Source organism: Bos indicus, chromosome 13 (genome assembly GCF_029378745.1).
Source record: "Bos indicus isolate NIAB-ARS_2022 breed Sahiwal x Tharparkar chromosome 13, NIAB-ARS_B.indTharparkar_mat_pri_1.0, whole genome shotgun sequence".
NCBI classification, from domain to species: domain Eukaryota; kingdom Metazoa; phylum Chordata; class Mammalia; order Artiodactyla; family Bovidae; genus Bos; species Bos indicus.
Window position 1 is genome coordinate 62191395 of NC_091772.1, and position 17195 is coordinate 62208589.

Genomic DNA, 17195 nt, shown 5'->3' on the forward strand with positions numbered 1-17195 from the left:
AGTTGCCCTTTAACATAACAGCCTGCTCTCTGCGATGGATGTGGCTCAGTGACTCCGTGTGTCCAGGGGCTCATACCGGCCCAGAGCTCTGATCCATGGTGACTTGGCCTCCAGTTTATTTCTCTGTGGCAGAGTCACCAGTATAGGTTCTGAGGGGTAAGAGTGGCCACCTGGGAAAATACTCTCAAAGTATTCCATTTGAGAAGCCTGAAAGAAGAAGAGAGGGGTCTCTGACTTATCATTTAGCCCTGGGGGCCAGGACATCCCTGGCTGGGCTTAGAGATGAATCCAGGGTTGCTTGGTGACAGTTATGAAAGTTCTTTGGAGATTTCAGCATTTCTTGATTTTGATATTAGCCATTTAAAGCTCATCTTTCTTATTGAGAATCTGTGTTGGGGGTGAATCAGGTTGATTTGATTCTTCCACCTTTGAAGACATCTTCTTAGACTCCAGGTTTTGATTAGAATGCAAGGAACAATACTTTTCCTGTGATGTTGTATTTAGCTCATCCAGAGCTAAAGTGTGTCCAGAGGTTAGGTGAGGAACATCCAGTGTGTTCAGAGGTTAGGTGAGGAACAAGTTGGCAGGTTGGCAGGGATGGAGGCAGGTTTGAGAATGAAGAACCAGCTAGTAAGTTGAGACTCTGATTTTCTCATTGGATCTTTCCCATTAGCAACAATGTTCTCAAAGGGTAACAATAGTATATGACCTGGAGTCTCCGGGATAGGGAGAGTTCACATGTAGAGGTCCTCCCTGGCCAGCAGGGGGCGCCAAAGGACAAATATCTGGGGCCTGTGCGCCCCCAGAAGCATCTAATTATAAGAAAGTGGGCAATGACTTGTGTGAAATGAAATGAAAAGAAACATGGAGGGTTTGTAATTTCTTTGGCGAGTGACATAAAATGTGCTTAGCATAACCGTATCTGATTCTAGTAAGATGCTGTTGTCTTAGCATTACAGGGTGTGATTGCAATATGGGGCCTGGTGCTTAGGCTGTAGGCTGTATTGAAACAGTTTGGCCTTGCGATGGCACCTGCATTTCCATGTACAACTGTTGAACCGCAGTTTCTTTTCATCAGTGGGGATGACACCCTTATGGGTGATCAGGCTTAGAAATGTAAATAGAGGTGATCATGAGTGCCATCACTGGGGAGAATGAGACATTACATGTCACTTGAGCTCTGAAACCTGAATGCCCAGTTTCATCTCATTGGCGGCCTGAATGGTTCATGCATGACCTGGGGACGTGGGAATGAGACTTTTACATCGTTAGCCCCAGTGTAATTCATGTATCAACAAATCATAATTACTAAAAAGAGCTTAACTCTGTGCCATGTACTATTCTCTAATCCCATCCCTTAGCTTACTTAATAAATGGCTGAAATAAATAGTAAATAGTAGTCATAGCTATTTGTTATGCTTAGGAAGGAGGTAAGAACATGTACCAAACCCTTTGAAAGTTGGAGCATCCATGGAAAATTGTAAAACTGAGCTGCAAGGGGGCCACACCAGGGACTATTTAGGTCATTTGCTCTTAAAATATCTGTGAACTTGATCCTCAGAGATAAACTCATTAGAAACCCAGGGTACCCCGGATACAGGCTGTGGGTGGAGGTTGATGATAACTTTCTCTTCTAGATTCCAGCAGATAAGTTGGTGGCATTGGGATTGTTCAGCCAGCACTTTAACTTGGCGACCTTCAATAAGCTGGTCTCTTACAGGAAGGCCATGTACCATGCTCTGGAGGTAACTTGGCAGTGGGTGGCTGAAGGAACATACAGAAAGCCAATTCAATCCACAGTGTGGCCAAGAATGACTCAGAGGGGACCTGGGCAACCAGAGGGAGGAGGTTAAAAGATAGCGGTCTAATAGGCTATGCTGAGAAGGGAAGGAAGGGGTTTGAGACTGTCCATAATTTCCCAGTGCCCCGCTGATGTCTGTCTGAATTGCCCTCTGAATGAGGAAGGAGGACCCCTGGGAAGTAGGAGGCAGTATCAGCATTAGTGAGCAGCGATATTAGCATTAGTGAGCAAGCTTTTGCAGAGCTTGTGGTTCAAAAGGCCAAGACTATGCAGCTGCTGAGGTCAGCTGCTTCCTCCCCTTGTCCACGGGACCCGTCAGGCTCTGTCCGTCCTCTACCTTCAGTTGGGTTTGCAGTGATTAGTGTCATCTGTCCAGCATGTGTGAGACCAAGCACTAGGCTTAGTTAGACATTAAGCCTTCACCGCCACACCTTCATTAATAACTTGGAGCTTTGTCAGAGCCCATGAGACAATGCTGACTGATCTGACCTGACCACTCCAGTTCTCTACAGGGAAGAGATCACATTTGGTGCCTCTGTGGGGAGACTGAACGCTCCTTCGTGGCCTGTCCCTGCTCCTCCCTCCCTGTCACATACCACAGCTCAGGACAGCTGTCTGGCTATGAAAGGGCCCAGTGCGAAGGGCAATGAGGCCCCAGCAAGGGGAGTCCCTGGGTGGGGCAAGCCAGGCAAATACCCATCCCGCCTATTTATCAGATTCTATCTCTGTCTCGGCAGAAAGCCAGGATCCGGGCTGGCAAGATGTTCCCCAGCAGCCCTGGAGACTCACTGGAGGATCAGCTGAAGCCCATGTTGGAGTGGGCCCATGGAGGCTTTAAGCCCACTGGGGTCGAGGGTCTCAAACCTAACAACAAGCAACCAGGTATGAATGATGCCCTGTGGCACACCCATGCCACACTGCTGGTGAGAGCACCCTTGGGTGGTGCAGCCATGCCTGCTGCCTCTCACCTCACCCCGGCTTTCCAGCAGTCAGTTTTCCCTGGCTGACTAGTTAGTTTTTTCCCAAAAAACAGCCCAAACATTTCTAGTTTCACTGGCCGCTTTTCCTGCTAAACGGTCAAGTACAGATAATTGAGATTGAATCTGTTTCAGAACAGATCAGTAAACAGTCAAGGCGGAATGTACACTAGCACCTTATTTATTTATTTTTTTTAAGGGGAAGAAATTAAGCCCTTAATATTGGAGAAAACTAGGAAAGTGTTAAAAAAAATCCCTCAAAACAACCAAAATCTAGGTCACCTCCATTTAGAAAGGGGCACCATTCATCCTCAAGTTGACCAATATTGCAGTTCCTCCGTGTTTAGACAGCTGCTTTTCTGTTTCTCTCCAGAAATCCAGAATGTCTTCTCATCCTTCCATTTAACGCAGTGTTTTCTGTTCTGTTTTGTCCCTCCCCCGCAAAAAGTGGTTAATAAATCGAAGGTTCGTCGTACAGGCAGTAGGAACTTAGAAGCCAGGAAACACGGTATTCATTCACCATCTTTTGACTATGCCCTCTTTTCTCTGCACTTTCTTTCAATCTGTTGCACATAAAGTACCCCGAAAAGAATCAAATCTGTTGAAAAGTCACCCTGAACTCTCACCTTCCCCTTCCCTCCAGCCCTCACGACTGCCTTCCAGGTGACTGGGGTTGGGTGTGCACATCCTTCCAGCTCTTCCTGTACACTGGTTGGATTTCTACTTTCCCTTCATTTCTCAATATTTATGGTATAAGCACTGTAAAATGTCATTTTTTCACTAAAGTGTCCTTATTAATGGCTGTGTAATTTTCTCTCCCAGGGACAGAGTCAAATTAAACCATGTCCCTTAATAGATTATTCTGTGTAGATTGAATAAAAATAGAATTTATAGAAATAAAAACAGTAGCCACCTAACATAATTCAGTATTTATTGGCAGCCACATCAAAAAGCTTAAATTAATATTGATCATACACTTAATCTGTTCCCAGCATTTAGTACAAAAAATGATAGTCCTCTTTTCAATATCTTGCTTTAAGTGTCTTAGAACATCTCAATTGGGACACTAAGTGTTCATTACAAACAGTTGATTGGTGTTTTCACCAATGTCCAGCTTGTTCCCAATGGATTAGTTAATGGGATCTATCAAAAGTTTTAAAATGTGCATCGGAATTAAATTAAAACACAGTCCCTCAGTCACAATGGTGAGAGATTGCTGTTCTCAGTAGCTTCCTGTGGCTTTCAGCTTATCAGAGATCTCAGGCAGAGTTGGTGGCATCTGTAGACTGAGCTGGATCTGGTGGATGCATTTTGCATCTATAGCTGTTTAAGGCCCTGTACGTGGGTCAGGCACGTGAGTTTCAGATAACGTCGTCCTCATCCAAGTTGTCCAAAGAGGGGCCATGTGACACCCAGCGGGTCACAGCCAGATGCAGCTGGCACCCAGGCCTAGCACACAGGGTCCTGTGCTCCCAGCACCCTCCTCCCACCCAGCCGCGGCTGCCTTCTCACCTTTCACAGAGAATAAGACGCGGAGACGCACAGCTGACGACTCAGCCACCTCTGACTACTGCCCCCCACCCAAGCGCCTCAAGACAAATTGTTACAACAACGGCAAGGACCGAGGAGAGGAGGACCAGAGTCGAGGTGACTGTGGGGTGGGGAGGGGAGGCTAGGGACCCATGCATCCTCAGTTGGCTGTGGGCAGGTAGGGAGGAACACCCAGCACAAGGCTCTCTGACCTTATCTTTTCTCATCACCTTGTCTTTTCTTAACAGAACAAATGGCTTCGGATGTTGCCAGCAACAAAGGCAATCTGGAAGGTAACGCCCTCTCCCTTGCTGGCTTCCCTTCCTCAGTAGTGCTCCCAGCTAGTGCTCCAGTGCTGCTGGTCTGCCCTGCCCTGCAGAGGTTAACCCCGAACTCTGCCTTGACCTCAGGGTGAGGTGTGGACACCTACCTTACTCAGGTGCTACTTAGAATGAGTCACCTGATTTTCACTGAGGGTGATTCCTAAGGTCAGTGGGCACGAAGGATGCTTGGGGACAGGAAGGAAATGACACTTGGGCCAGGAGAGTCACAAACCTGAAACCACGATCTGTGGCCTCTTTAGCCCCCTGAACAAGCACTGCAACTGGCTCAGAGGTGGAAGACTGTCATTCTCAAACCAGCTCTGGTTCCTTTGCCCTGGCTGGGAACCCAGTACACTTCTAATGGATCTCGGGATGTGTGATGAAGGCTGTCTGTTGCATCCTCAGCCCCATGTCTTTAGTCAAAATATGAAGTGGTTAGTCACTTCAGGGTCGGAAAATGGCACAGCTGCTGACCCAGGGAGCCCACGTTTGGAGCAGACCCTGACAATCCTCAGGACATGGACCCATGATCTTCCCCAGCCCTCAAGACTCCTTCAGCCATCTGTCTGCTTCCTGGATGGGCGTGGGGTGAGGGTCCTTGGTATTCGATAGGCCCGGCCCACTTGGTCAGATCTGTAAGACCCGCTGATGGGACGTGAGGCTGGATAGCCTAATAGGAAAAGGACCCCGGCTCTTGAAATCACAGATTATAGTCTGTGTGTAGGATTGGTCACAGTCAAGTCCTATCCTAGGACGACGGGCAAGTTGGCATGACCACAACCCTCAGAAGTGCCAGTCTGTGTAGAGTCTTGAAAGATTTTCATACCAGACTCTCCAAGCATATGCCTCTGCTGGTGCAGCTACTTGTTGCCCCCCTGCACACCTAGGTCCCCCCACCCCCCACCTGCCCCAAGCCCCGCGTTCTTCCTTCTGGGCCAATCCTTTGCCTGTCTTGTGGGACCTTCTGCTTGGAGCTGTTGATTTAACCGTCTCCTTGTGGGATCGAGGATGGTTCCAGAGACAAATCGTTGCATAATCCTAGCATGGAGTAAAGCGCAGTGAGACCCAAGGCTTTAGCAGCGGCCTTGTCTTTCTTACAGATAGCTGTTTGTCCTGTGGTAGGAAAAACCCCGTGTCCTTCCATCCTCTCTTTGAGGGTGGGCTCTGCCAGACATGCCGGGTAAGTCCAATCCCCACCCTGAACTTTCCCGCCCCCTGCCTGCTCCGTGACGTCCCGTACTTCCTCAAAAAAAGCCTCCCGAGTGTAGGCAGCAGGAAAGGTTCTAGGGGGGCTAATCACCCTACCCTTCCCTCCCAAGGGTGCTGGCCTGCAGACCCAGGCCAGTGGTCCCTGTAAAGAGCACCAGGCCACCAGCGACCTGCTGTGTGGCTGTGTCCGAGGGCCGACGAGCCCGCTGGACTTGGCTGGCTGTGCCCGGCCTCCGGCTTCACAGGCGTCTCTCTCTGGCTGCCAGGACCGCTTCCTCGAGCTCTTCTACATGTACGACGACGACGGCTACCAGTCGTACTGCACCGTGTGCTGCGAGGGCCGCGAGCTGCTCCTGTGCAGCAACACGAGCTGCTGCCGGTGAGCCGCAGGGCTCCCCGGACGGGTTCCAGGCCTGGGCACTGGCGCCTCGCTGACTGGGAACCAGGGCCCGGAGCCAGAATTATTCTGCGGGGGCCTGTCCTTGAAGTGCTTATACATCCCTACAGTAGCACTAGGATGTACGGACAAGCTCGGGGCATGAGAGAGGAGAATCCATCACCCCCAGAGCTCAGCCAATTCTGGGCATGGCATGGGTCCCCAAGGAAGAGGTCGGTGTTCCCCAAACACAGGCCTTCCCGCCCTTGGGGAGGGGCAGCTAGGGGCCTGAGAAGGTTTCAGCCAGCACGAGCCATCTCCATGGGGAGGGTTGGGTCACAGGAGAGCCATCGGATGACAGGCACCCTCCTCCCCCGCTGCCTGGCACAGGTGCTTCTGCGTGGAGTGTCTGGAGGTGCTGGTGGGCGCGGGCACGGCGGCAGAGGCCAAGCTGCAGGAGCCCTGGAGTTGCTACATGTGTCTCCCGCAGCGTTGCCACGGCATCCTGCGGCGCCGCAAGGACTGGAGTGTGCGTCTGCAGGCCTTCTTCACCAGCGACCCCGGGCTCGAATATGTAAGCCTGGCATCCGCCCCAGTCTGTCAAACAAAGCTCCGCTGTCCAAAGGAGCATCTGTCTCAGGCTGGAGACCCAGGCGGCTCTGGGGTTCTTCCCTCCCCTCCTTCTTGGCTTGGGTTTTCAAGGGCCTGCTGAAGAAATAAGATGGAACTGACCCAGTCTTAGTTTTAGTAGAACTGCAGGGGGGAGGGAAGCCTTTGACTTACTCTCAGGTCTGGCTGAAAGTGGCTTTTCCTGGGCTGCTTGCTGTTGTTTATGGAGGAACACGTCTGGAGTAGTGTCAAAGTCTCGTTGTTCCATGTCCTCAGGGTAGAAGGGTCATGCTCAGGGCATCCCAGCTCAGAAAGGTTAAAACACATGGCTTGTTGCCCCTCAGGAAGGCCAGCCCCACCTCCGCACCTCCACCTCTATGATCTCTATTTTTATTAACCTGGCAGGAAGCCCCCAAGTTATACCCTGCGATTCCTGCAAACCGAAGGCGGCCTATTCGAGTCTTGTCACTGTTTGATGGAATTGCAACAGGTGAGTTTAGAGCTCACCTAGGGATGCTTACCTGCTTCAGGTATCTGATTTCAATGTTAGGAAAGACCCCTGGGGTTACCCATTGCTCACCTGTTCTGAGAAATCCATTGGTTCCTTGTTTCTCTCCTTGAATCCATCATTTCACATAACTGGTCCTCCTCCTTTAAAGGCATGGATTTTATTTTTTATGTGTAGGAATCTTGGGAAATTATTTGCTGTTTCATATCATAGATATATTGGAGATTAATTCTGAACTCATCACAGTTCCTTCCCATTTCCCCCAGGTTTCCCATGTATAGAATTAGCATAGCCAACATGTGTTGCCTCTGGGGGCTTTGCCTGATTCATTCCTCAGAAGTGCCCTATAATATATTGTTAGGAATATTTCCCTTTTACCAGAGTAGGAAGCAGTGAGAATCAGTTGCTGTGTATTTAGCATCACTTGTATTAATATTTACTTTTGTTCACCAGTGTCCACCTGCCTAAAATACTGATAGCTTTAAAAGACTCCAGGTCATCACCAGTGGCTTGTTTTCCCCTCCCTTTGGGGAAAGTAGGTTCTAAAAAACTATTTGTGTTTGTACAATGGCTTATTCTCACTGTAGCTTGCCAGAAATGTATTTGATTGTCCTGGAGCGGATGGTGCTCAGCATTGGCTATGCACTAGTAAGTTTTGATACATAACGGCCAGTGGACACAGCAGAGAGTCTGGGGAGCCCAGTTTCATTGCTGACAGCATGGCTTCCCTTGAGGACTGCCATGATCTTTATGTCTCTGGTCTGAGTTCTAAAGATTGTCTGGAGATGGCTTCTAGACAATCACTGGAAGGATGGGCCCTGGGCAGGACAATCCTGATAGATTTTCTCTTCCCCTTGACAACCGCCCCCGCCTCCCATAGGGTACTTGGTCCTCAAAGAACTGGGCATCAAAGTGGAGAAATACGTGGCCTCCGAAGTGTGTGAAGAGTCCATTGCCGTTGGCACCGTTAAGCACGAGGGCAACATCAAATACGTGAATGACGTCAGGAATATCACAAAGAAAAACGTGAGGGCAACACCCACTTCTTCTTCTCCCTGAACCCCATACATCCTTACAACCAACTGGTCACCTACCTGCCCAGGGTTGTGGCAGAAGAACAGCTTTGGTTACATCCATCTGTAGTGTTAAGCTCACAACTTGAAAATCCTTCATATGTAAAGCAATCTCAGAGAAGCTTGAGCTTTTGGATTTCTTGGGTCAAAAGTGAAGCTGGGAAATTTAAATGACCAAGCAAGACTTGGAAGTGAGTTTTCTTCTAGCTAGTTACCTGGAATCCAGGCTGTTCATCTCTCCATCCCCAGCCCCAGCCCTGACTGTTTTTCTCCTGCAGATTGAAGAATGGGGCCCATTTGACTTGGTGATTGGTGGAAGCCCATGCAATGATCTCTCCAATGTGAACCCTGCCAGAAAAGGCCTGTATGGTGAGCATCCCTTCTCACATAGACCCCAAGAGACCCTATGTCCCCTGACTGCTGGCCAGGAAGAGTGCCCTGAGAAGGAGCTGTTAGCTTCTGGCCAACTGTACTTGCTGGCTCTGTTCATCCCTCATTGTGACTCCTCATTTTCCAGAGATAAAAATGAATCTCGCATGGCTGATGCCTGGCTTTCTAGATGGTGGCAGGGAGAGGGGACAGTAAGTCATCAGCATAGCTAGTCCTTGGGAATATGTTGGTCTCAATATGGAAGAGTGGGCTGAAGGGTTTGAACCTGGCTTTGCCATTGTCTTTCGTGGGCTCAGAGGGCACAGGCCGGCTCTTCTTTGAGTTCTACCACCTGCTGAATTACACTCGCCCCAAGGAGGGTGAAGACCGGCCTTTCTTCTGGATGTTTGAGAATGTGGTGGCCATGAAGGTTGGCGACAAGCGGGACATCTCTCGGTTTTTGGAGGTGAGGACGTCTGGAGTCTTGATTCTCAGGGTAACACAAATGGGAAGGCTTGCTGGCACTGGGGTGAGGGTTATTTCCAGAGTTGGAATTGATGGTTTCCCGTGGAGGGCATGGCTAGTTGTGAGAGTATGTGGGAAATGTTTGATCTCTCACCTCACTCTAAACCCACTGAAGTTGAGATGATGAGACTAGCATACTTTTGGAGGCACCATGAGAGCGGACCAGACACTTTTTACTTGAATTTTTCTCACCCTTATGCTCAGAACTTCTGCTTTAGGGACCATAAGAAAGATCATTACCTACTGCTTAGTATGCATCAAGCATGGTAGTAAATACTATGTATTTACATGTATGTATGTATGTATATAAGCTTCCCAAGTTGTGCTGGTGGTAAAGAATCTGCCTGCCAATGCAGGTTTTGATCCCTGGGTCAGGAAGATCTTGAGGAAATGGCAACCCACTCCAGTATTCTTGCCTGGAAAATTCCACGCACAGAGGAGCCTGGCAAGCTACAGTCCATGGGGCCACAAAGAGTAGGACATGACTGAGCACAGATACACACACACACATAGACTTACTTCCCCCCGACTTTAAAGCCTCTGTTCTACTAGGGAGGTTCTGGAACTGGTTGGTCCATTCCTCATGCCTTGTGAACGTTGGCTGACCAGTGACAGAAGTCAGATTTTGCCAGCACTGCATTTGCATAACCAGGACCTCATCCATTTTGCTGGGTTTCAGTTTTGAGCTTCCTTTACCCCCGTACCCAGGGCTTCTGTAATGATTTGACATGCCCAGGGAATACCGCCTCTTAAGCAGCAAGTCTGATCTGGTCTCTTTCCCCACCATTAACAGAGAGACACAGGCTTGGTCCTTCAGACAGATTCTTGCGGGGAATTGGTCAGTCCCTCGCCTGGCAGGAGTCATACCTCCCGCACAGTCAGGGACAGCCATGTCCCCAGTGCCACCTGCATTCTGCCCTGAGCTCCCAGCAGCTGCCCTGTTCTCTCCCCACAGTGTAACCCAGTGATGATTGATGCCATCAAAGTGTCTGCTGCTCACAGAGCCCGATACTTCTGGGGCAACCTGCCCGGGATGAACAGGTAACAAGGGGCTCCTGGTGGGACCGGTAACAGCCGAGTTAAATATAATGGTGTGAGCCATAACCACCAACTCTTAGGACTCTTAGGAGAGGGGCACATTGGAACCTTGTATAAAGAGCTGCTCTGCTGAGAAAGGCCTCACCTTCTGCTTCAGACCAACCCTTAGTGTTATGGTTGAAGCTTGTTAGGCTGTATAGCAACTGCCTGAGACTCAGGCCAGGATTCCACAATATACTTTACTCCTGCTCTGCCCACAGACCTGGTGCTTAAACCTGGTACTATGTGCTGGAGCAGGCTTTGTCACAGCCAGGGACATTGACGCTTCTCCACCTCCCTGTTGTGGTCCATTGGGAAATGAACTTTCCCAGTCTCCTTACCTCCAGGATGAAGTGGTGATCCCTGGACCAGGCCTGAGGTGACCAATCAGGTGGCAGAGCTGAGATAACCGTCAGTAGCCCAAAGCCTGTCTTTGGATTTTCTTAACTGAGTTCTTTACCCAACTTTTCATTAGTCCTGTCATGGTGAAAGCCAAGAAAACAAGTGGTATTACTGATGATTAATTACCTCTTTCATGTGGCTTCAGGGAGAACAACCTGCTAATTAAGATACCAAATGTGATGATAATAGGACTTGCAAATAAGTTAGCTTCAAAAAAAGATTCTTTAAAAGGAAGTGTTGGAATTATAACTTTCAGGCATTTAGCAAAGTGTGGACAGAGGTGAGAAGGTACTGGAATAGTTTGGAATTTTTATTGGGTATCTGACATTTTCGTTTGGCTGATCTGCCTGTCAGATGGAGCAGTGTCCACATCTGGACCTGCTTCTTCGCTCTCGCCCTGCCGGACGCTGCACTCCCTGCTGCCAGCTGTGCTGTGACAATGCCAGTCTTGGCTCTAACAGAGCTGACCCTGCCAGTGGGGTAGGCACAGGAAAGACAGAAATTCAGGGTCAGGGCTGGAGAGGGCACTGGAAAAGTTGATGGGGAGGCTCCTTATTCCAGCAGGACCAGAAGAGAAGGAGCAGAGGCATGAAGTTCAGAGGGAAAAGGTCAGGGGTCATAGTCACAGGGTGTTCACAGAGCAGCTCCAAAAACAGTATTTTAGGAGTCAGGGAGAGGAGCGCGAAATAGGCCAAATTACATGAGGCCTGTGGCCATGGCAACAGTTAAATGTACTCTGGCTCAGGGAGTTCAGGTGAGTTTTTCGTGCATGAGATGTGTTTCTGGTTCTCTGGGATTTTTGGTGGAAGAATAGACATTATGAGATGAGAACAGAAGTGGGGAGGCAGCTCAGATGTGGTTCAGAGGAGGACAACTCTGTGCTTGTGTTGGTACCAAGAGGTAGCATCCACATGCACTGAAAACAATGAGCGTGGTGGCTCCAGGAAGGTGTCCTGTGGAATTGCAAAGAGGGATCAGATTCTAGATACTGGGATTTGCAGAACTTTGTCTGAGTTGGGATGAGAAGTGAGCTGCTACAGTCGGGATCTTAGGATCAGTGACTCAACATCAACCATAGGTCACAGACCAAATCTAGCCCTTAGACTAAACACCTTGGTTTTTAAGATTTCAGTCCTAGAATCAACAGAATGTAGGGCAGGGCTGTGAACCCTTAGTCCATGAAAGAGTTGGGAATGGAGAGAGGGTGAGGTCAGTGTGGTATTTTGTGTTCAGTGGCTCCTCTTGTGGGCACCGTGTCCAATCTGACATCTGATTTCATTTTGGCCTCTGAGTTCCTTACCCAGGGATGCTGTGGTGGTCATCAACCCTGTACATTCAGACCTCTTCCTAGTTTTCTGCTTTGGACCTGCTTAACCACTTCAGTATCTAAAGTTCTATCCATCCTCTTTGTCAAGCATCTGTTTGCCTCTCTCTGCATTTGCAGGTTTCAATGGTGAAAGTTACAAGGGGAATTGTAGCCCTTAATGTGAACCACTTAACTACTGTCCTTAACTGGACCCCACTGTTAAAGCCTCCTGAGGCTGCGTTCCAGCAGTAAGCCACCAAATCATGGATTTGATGTACTACTTGTATTGAGTAGACCCACAAAGACTTAATCCAGGCTCCTGAGGCTCAGAGATGGCAGAATTTGCTCAGGGTCACTCATTCAGCCAGTGAGCAGTGGGGCTAAGACTGAAGTGTCTCCTGACCACTCTAATCATGTGCTTCACCATCCTGCTCTCCTCAGTGAAGGAGCTTTGACTACTGTTAGCATTTGGGTAGGGGGACCATTCACTGCTGCACCTGGGGCTTCCTGCCCCAAGCAGCTAGCCTGTCCCTGACTTGACCCCCAGGCTTATGCTCACGCCTGGGCCCTTTTTATCATATTTCTGTAGCAAGTTCATGGCTAGAGCACATTTTGCAGCTTGGGCTCTCACTCCCAGCCTGGGAGGCACCGAGCCAAGGCCTTTTTCCGGGCAGTAGGAAGTAATGGGTTTTGGATGTTCCCAGGCCTGTGATAGCATCCAAGAATGATAAGCTCGAGCTGCAGGACTGCCTGGAGTTCAATAGGACAGCAAAGGTAAGCGGCGCGCTGCCTGGCCCACCACTTGGTGACCTTCCAATGGGACTGAACCTTGGTGTCCTCACCCCACACGACTCCCTGGTGCTGGGCTTCCTTCCCCACACAGTTGTTCTATCCCATCTTCAAATACAGAGGAGGAGGGGTTCTTGATAAAGAAAGTGAGAGAGGGCAACTAGACTTTCCCATTGTGAATGCACACTCCATGGAGACTCCCAAGTGAGAAATGAGTACACTTTTGCAAGAAAAAAAAAAAAATCTGCTATTAAGTCATAAATAATTTATTAATATCTCCAGAAACTTAATTTTCAAAGCTTCCATTAAGCTAAGTTCCATTCAATCCCTGCTTGACCATCCTCTATAATCTGGGGGAACTTTTCCTTTTGCTTAATCTTGCTTCAGCAATAACTGTTTCCTTGATGCCCATCTGATCTCATTCATGGACACTTTTGTTTATCTCTTGTTCTCTCTGAGGCTGGTCCTTCCTGCTCATTAACTTCTTGGCTTTTGTGGGAAGCACAGAGTGTGTCCTTCCGTCTCTCCTTTTCTCGTTCGCTATCTGAGCCTGGCCCTGCCACCCTCTCTCCCACACCTGCCCTCCCTCCTCCTCCACCTTCCTTAGGTGCTTCTGAGCCTTGACCCAGAACCGTTCATTCTGTGCTCACTCCATGATGTCATTTTGTTCTCCAGTTAAAGAAAGTACAGACAATAACCACCAAGTCGAACTCGATCAGACAGGGGAAAAACCAACTTTTCCCTGTTGTCATGAATGGCAAAGAAGATGTTTTGTGGTGCACTGAGCTAGAAAGGTGAGCAAGGCTGTTCGTGGAAAGGGGAATCAAGCAGACAGAGAGAAAGGGGGTAGAAACCATGGTTAAGGCCAGCAGCATGTTCCACATAGTCTCACTGACCTTCTACGTTAGCAGGGCTGGGAGTAACCTTTCCAGTTGGTGCTTATTTCCTAGCAGAAATGGCAAAAGGGCCGGTGGTGAGGAATCTGAAACCTGAGGCCATGAGACAGCACATCTGTCTCACCTGGCTGTGTTTCCCTGGCATTTGCCTGCCCTGACATGCTGGGACCCTAGGATGTGTGAGGATCCAGCTAAAGTAAACTCTACCGGCAAGCCGTTCCTTCTTTCTCAGGATTCCTCCTGCTGAGTTGCTTGTTCCAAAACTCCTTAGCCAAAGTCTGTCCTGCCCCTTATCCATTTATTTGGCTAAGTCTGGATTTTATCTATTTTGAAGAACCAACTCTTTGATTTAATTTCTCCTGTTCTGCATTTAACTTTTTTTTTTCTTGTTTTATTTTGTTATTGTGATGAGACTGTAGTAAGGGGTTGTGAACATTCCTCTTTACATTTTTGGCAGTGTCTTAGGGTTATTTTGATAGAGTATTTTCCACTCCAGATAGTTTAGTTCTAAAGCTGGATGTATTTCTTGGTTTAATTCGTAGTATGGACTGTAAACCTGGGAAAGAGTGAGGGCCAGTGTATCTGTAGCCTCTTTCCAGACCTGTACCTCTTCTCCTGTGGTAGAATGCCACTCAGGAGGCTGTTGGTATATTTCGTTGCCATCTGCCATTTAAGTCCAGCTTGGGCCTTGATCCAGCAATTTGCTTTGAAGAGGGAAAGAAAATGCAGGATGCTTCAGTTTACTCATGGTCAATTACCTGAGCATCTGATGATTAGACAAAAGATCTGCTTTGTGAGTGTCCCTATTCCTTAGTATGGCAATGGCTTAACTTTCTAGCCTTTTGTGATGTGAAGATAGGTACTTGTCTGCTGACTGGCTGGCCATCTTGGCATTCATTCAGTCATTCATACAAGAAAAGTCCAGCGAGCATCATGTGGCAGCAGTACAGTGCAAGCGTGGGGCCGTGCACAAGACAAGTACCCTCAAAAGAGGGACTGTGCCCTCATGACAGGCATCTGTGAGCCGAAGAACTGGTGGACTTGACCTCTGGGGGTCAAGAGGGGGCTCACGGGAAAGCCTGGCGGAAGGGACGGGTCAAAGGGCAGGAAGAGCAGAGCTACATGGGCTGCCTCGGCCAGGAGTCTCCCAGAGGCGCTAAGCATGCTGGTGGGAGCGCATCTGACTCCTTGTCTTTTCACTCTGGTACCCTCCCCGACCCAGGATCTTCGGCTTCCCTGTACACTACACAGACGTCTCCAACATGGGCCGTGTGGCCCGTCAGAAGCTGCTTGGGAGGTCCTGGAGCGTGCCTGTCATCCGACACCTCTTCGCCCCCCTGAAGGACTACTTTGCCTGTGAATAGTCCCCTAGGCACCAGGGCGTGTGGGCAGAGCCACAACCCAGGAGGTGCAGCCGGGCTCTGCCCTTGCCAGCCCAGCTGTGCTTGCGGGGTCTCGCCGAGCACCTCGTTGGGAGCAGAGCTGCCTGTCCCCTCCCTGGGGACCCCGAGGTGCCACCTCCTTGTGCACAACACAGACCCGGCCGCTCGGAGCGGCCAAACACGGTGCTCGTTTTATCTTCTCCTGAAACTTTAAAACTTTAAAACTTGAAATAGGTAGTAAGATGGCTTTTTTTTCCCCCTTCCTTTCTGGGTTTACAGCTCAGAGAAACGATGGCTAAGATACCAAAACCACAGTGCCGACAGCTCTCCAAGACTCAGGTTAATGCTGAAAAATCACCCAAGACAGTTATTGCAAGACTTTAATTTTTTAAAATGTCTGCGGCTCCTTGTTTCCAGGAGTGTGCAGCGGTAGACAGGTAGCTAAGGGACCTTTGAAGGGCCCAGTATGGTTTTTTTCTAGTGCTAGATAAGAGGACATGATGTCCATGTCTGTCTTGAGTTCTTCCCTGGCACGTCGTCGTCCCCACCCGCCCCACCCTGCCCCCACCTCAGTGTAAAGGGCTGGGATCTCTGGCCCATTTAGAGTATTTTCCACAAGGATGATGATTTCAGCAGGGATGACATCATCATCACATTCAGGGCTATGTTTTTCCCATAAATCTGAGGGCAGGGCTACCCTTAGCTAAATCCCTCCCAGTGACTGCAATAGAACCCTCTGGAAACTCAGGAAGGGGTGGGCTGGGTTATAAGCTGCCATATATTGGTATAGACAGGTATGGTTTCTCACTGTCTTCCCCCTTTATACCCATGTGAGAGGAGAGGAGGAGGAAGCTTACATGAGACCCTCCCCCACCCTACCCCACACCCCTCCAGGCTACTCTGCAGGCACAGGTCCCCAGTGTAACACCCCATCTTCTCAGCCAGGGGCAGAAGCACAGTCCTCGCACTTTCCCCTTCTCTAAGAGACTGCAGGGGGAAAACTGCAATAAAAGCTCAACCCTCCCTCCCTCCTGAGATTTTAAAGTCCTTTTTTATTCCATGATGAATCAATAAATCTTTTTTTTTTTTAGGGGGAGTGGGAGGTCAGACAAGCTGCATTTCAGAAATGCTGTCGTAATGGTTTTTAACACCTTTTACTCTTACTGGTGCTATTTTGTAGAATAAAGAACAATGTTGACAGGTTTTGTGGGAGGTTTTTTTATATACTTTTTTTTTTAATCTCAGACTTCTATTTTTGTTTAAACATTTTCATAATTTTTTTTGTAACTGGAGCCACAAGTATGGGGAAAAATTGTGCCTTGTTTCAACAGTTTTGCTAATTTTTAGGCTGAAAGATGACAGATGCCTAGAGTTTACCTTATGTTGAATTAAAATCAGTATTTCTCTAACAATCTGGTGTCCCTTTTGTTCTTTTGCAGATCAAATGGGTGGGGTATGTGGGGGAAAGTGGAAAGGTGGATGGTTGAAATAACCCCCCTTCAGTAACCCACCAGTGTGGAAGTTTGCCTCAGTATCGTCCGACTCATTTGCCACCCTATGGACGATAGCCCACCAGGCTTCTCTGTCATGGGATCCTCCAGGCGAAAATACTGGAGTGCTTGCCATTTCTTTCTCCAGGGGATCTTCCCAACCCGGGGGAATGTCTTTTGCATTGAAGGTGGATTCTGAGCCACCTGGGAAGCCCTTTTAAGTACCACAGGTGACCCCCAAGTCTAGTACCATGTTCCCCAAACTCCAATGTATCAGCATCCCCTGTAAGGCTTGTTCAGTGGAGAACAAGCCCTACTGCTAGAGTTTTTGATACATTAACTCTAAAGTGGAGCCTGAGAATTCCTTGATGCCCTTCCAACGACCAATCTGTGATAGTGAATGGATTTCTAAACCTTGTTTCCCCAAATAAATAACAAGTTCATTGAAAGCCTTGATGTCTGGATCAGTCATGTCCAGGTCATTTCTCAAAGCTATTGCAAGCTGGTTGAGATGAGTCAAAAATCCCATGGCTGACCGTCCAGTTCCTTGTCC

At 48.8% G+C, this 17195-nt stretch overlaps 1 protein-coding gene across 9 annotated transcripts in view; it reads left to right on the forward strand.

The window, feature by feature from the left end:
• The window catches only part of DNMT3B (DNA methyltransferase 3 beta), a 34338-nt gene extending 17774 nt beyond the window's left edge, over positions 1–16564 (forward strand). For 5 of the 9 annotated variants that reach the window (XM_019972248.2, XM_070801495.1, XM_019972249.2 and 2 more), the window contains 15 exons: positions 1638–1745; positions 2539–2683; positions 4300–4425; positions 4557–4601; positions 5732–5811; positions 6107–6219; positions 6607–6790; positions 7231–7315; positions 8214–8359; positions 8685–8775; positions 9093–9241; positions 10256–10341; positions 12790–12859; positions 13550–13668; positions 14993–16564. In XM_019972248.2, coding sequence (XP_019827807.2) covers positions 1638–1745; positions 2539–2683; positions 4300–4425; positions 4557–4601; positions 5732–5811; positions 6107–6219; positions 6607–6790; positions 7231–7315; positions 8214–8359; positions 8685–8775; positions 9093–9241; positions 10256–10341; positions 12790–12859; positions 13550–13668; positions 14993–15134 — 1689 coding nt within the window. In that variant the 3' untranslated portion in view covers positions 15135–16564. The remainder of the gene's footprint in view (positions 1–1637; positions 1746–2538; positions 2684–4299; positions 4426–4556; positions 4602–5731; positions 5812–6106; positions 6220–6606; positions 6791–7230; positions 7316–8213; positions 8360–8684; positions 8776–9092; positions 9242–10255; positions 10342–12789; positions 12860–13549; positions 13669–14992) is intronic. The other 4 variants (XM_019972251.2, XM_019972252.2, XM_070801497.1 and 1 more) reach the window with 2 other exon arrangements.
• Positions 16565–17195: the final 631 nt, after the last annotated feature.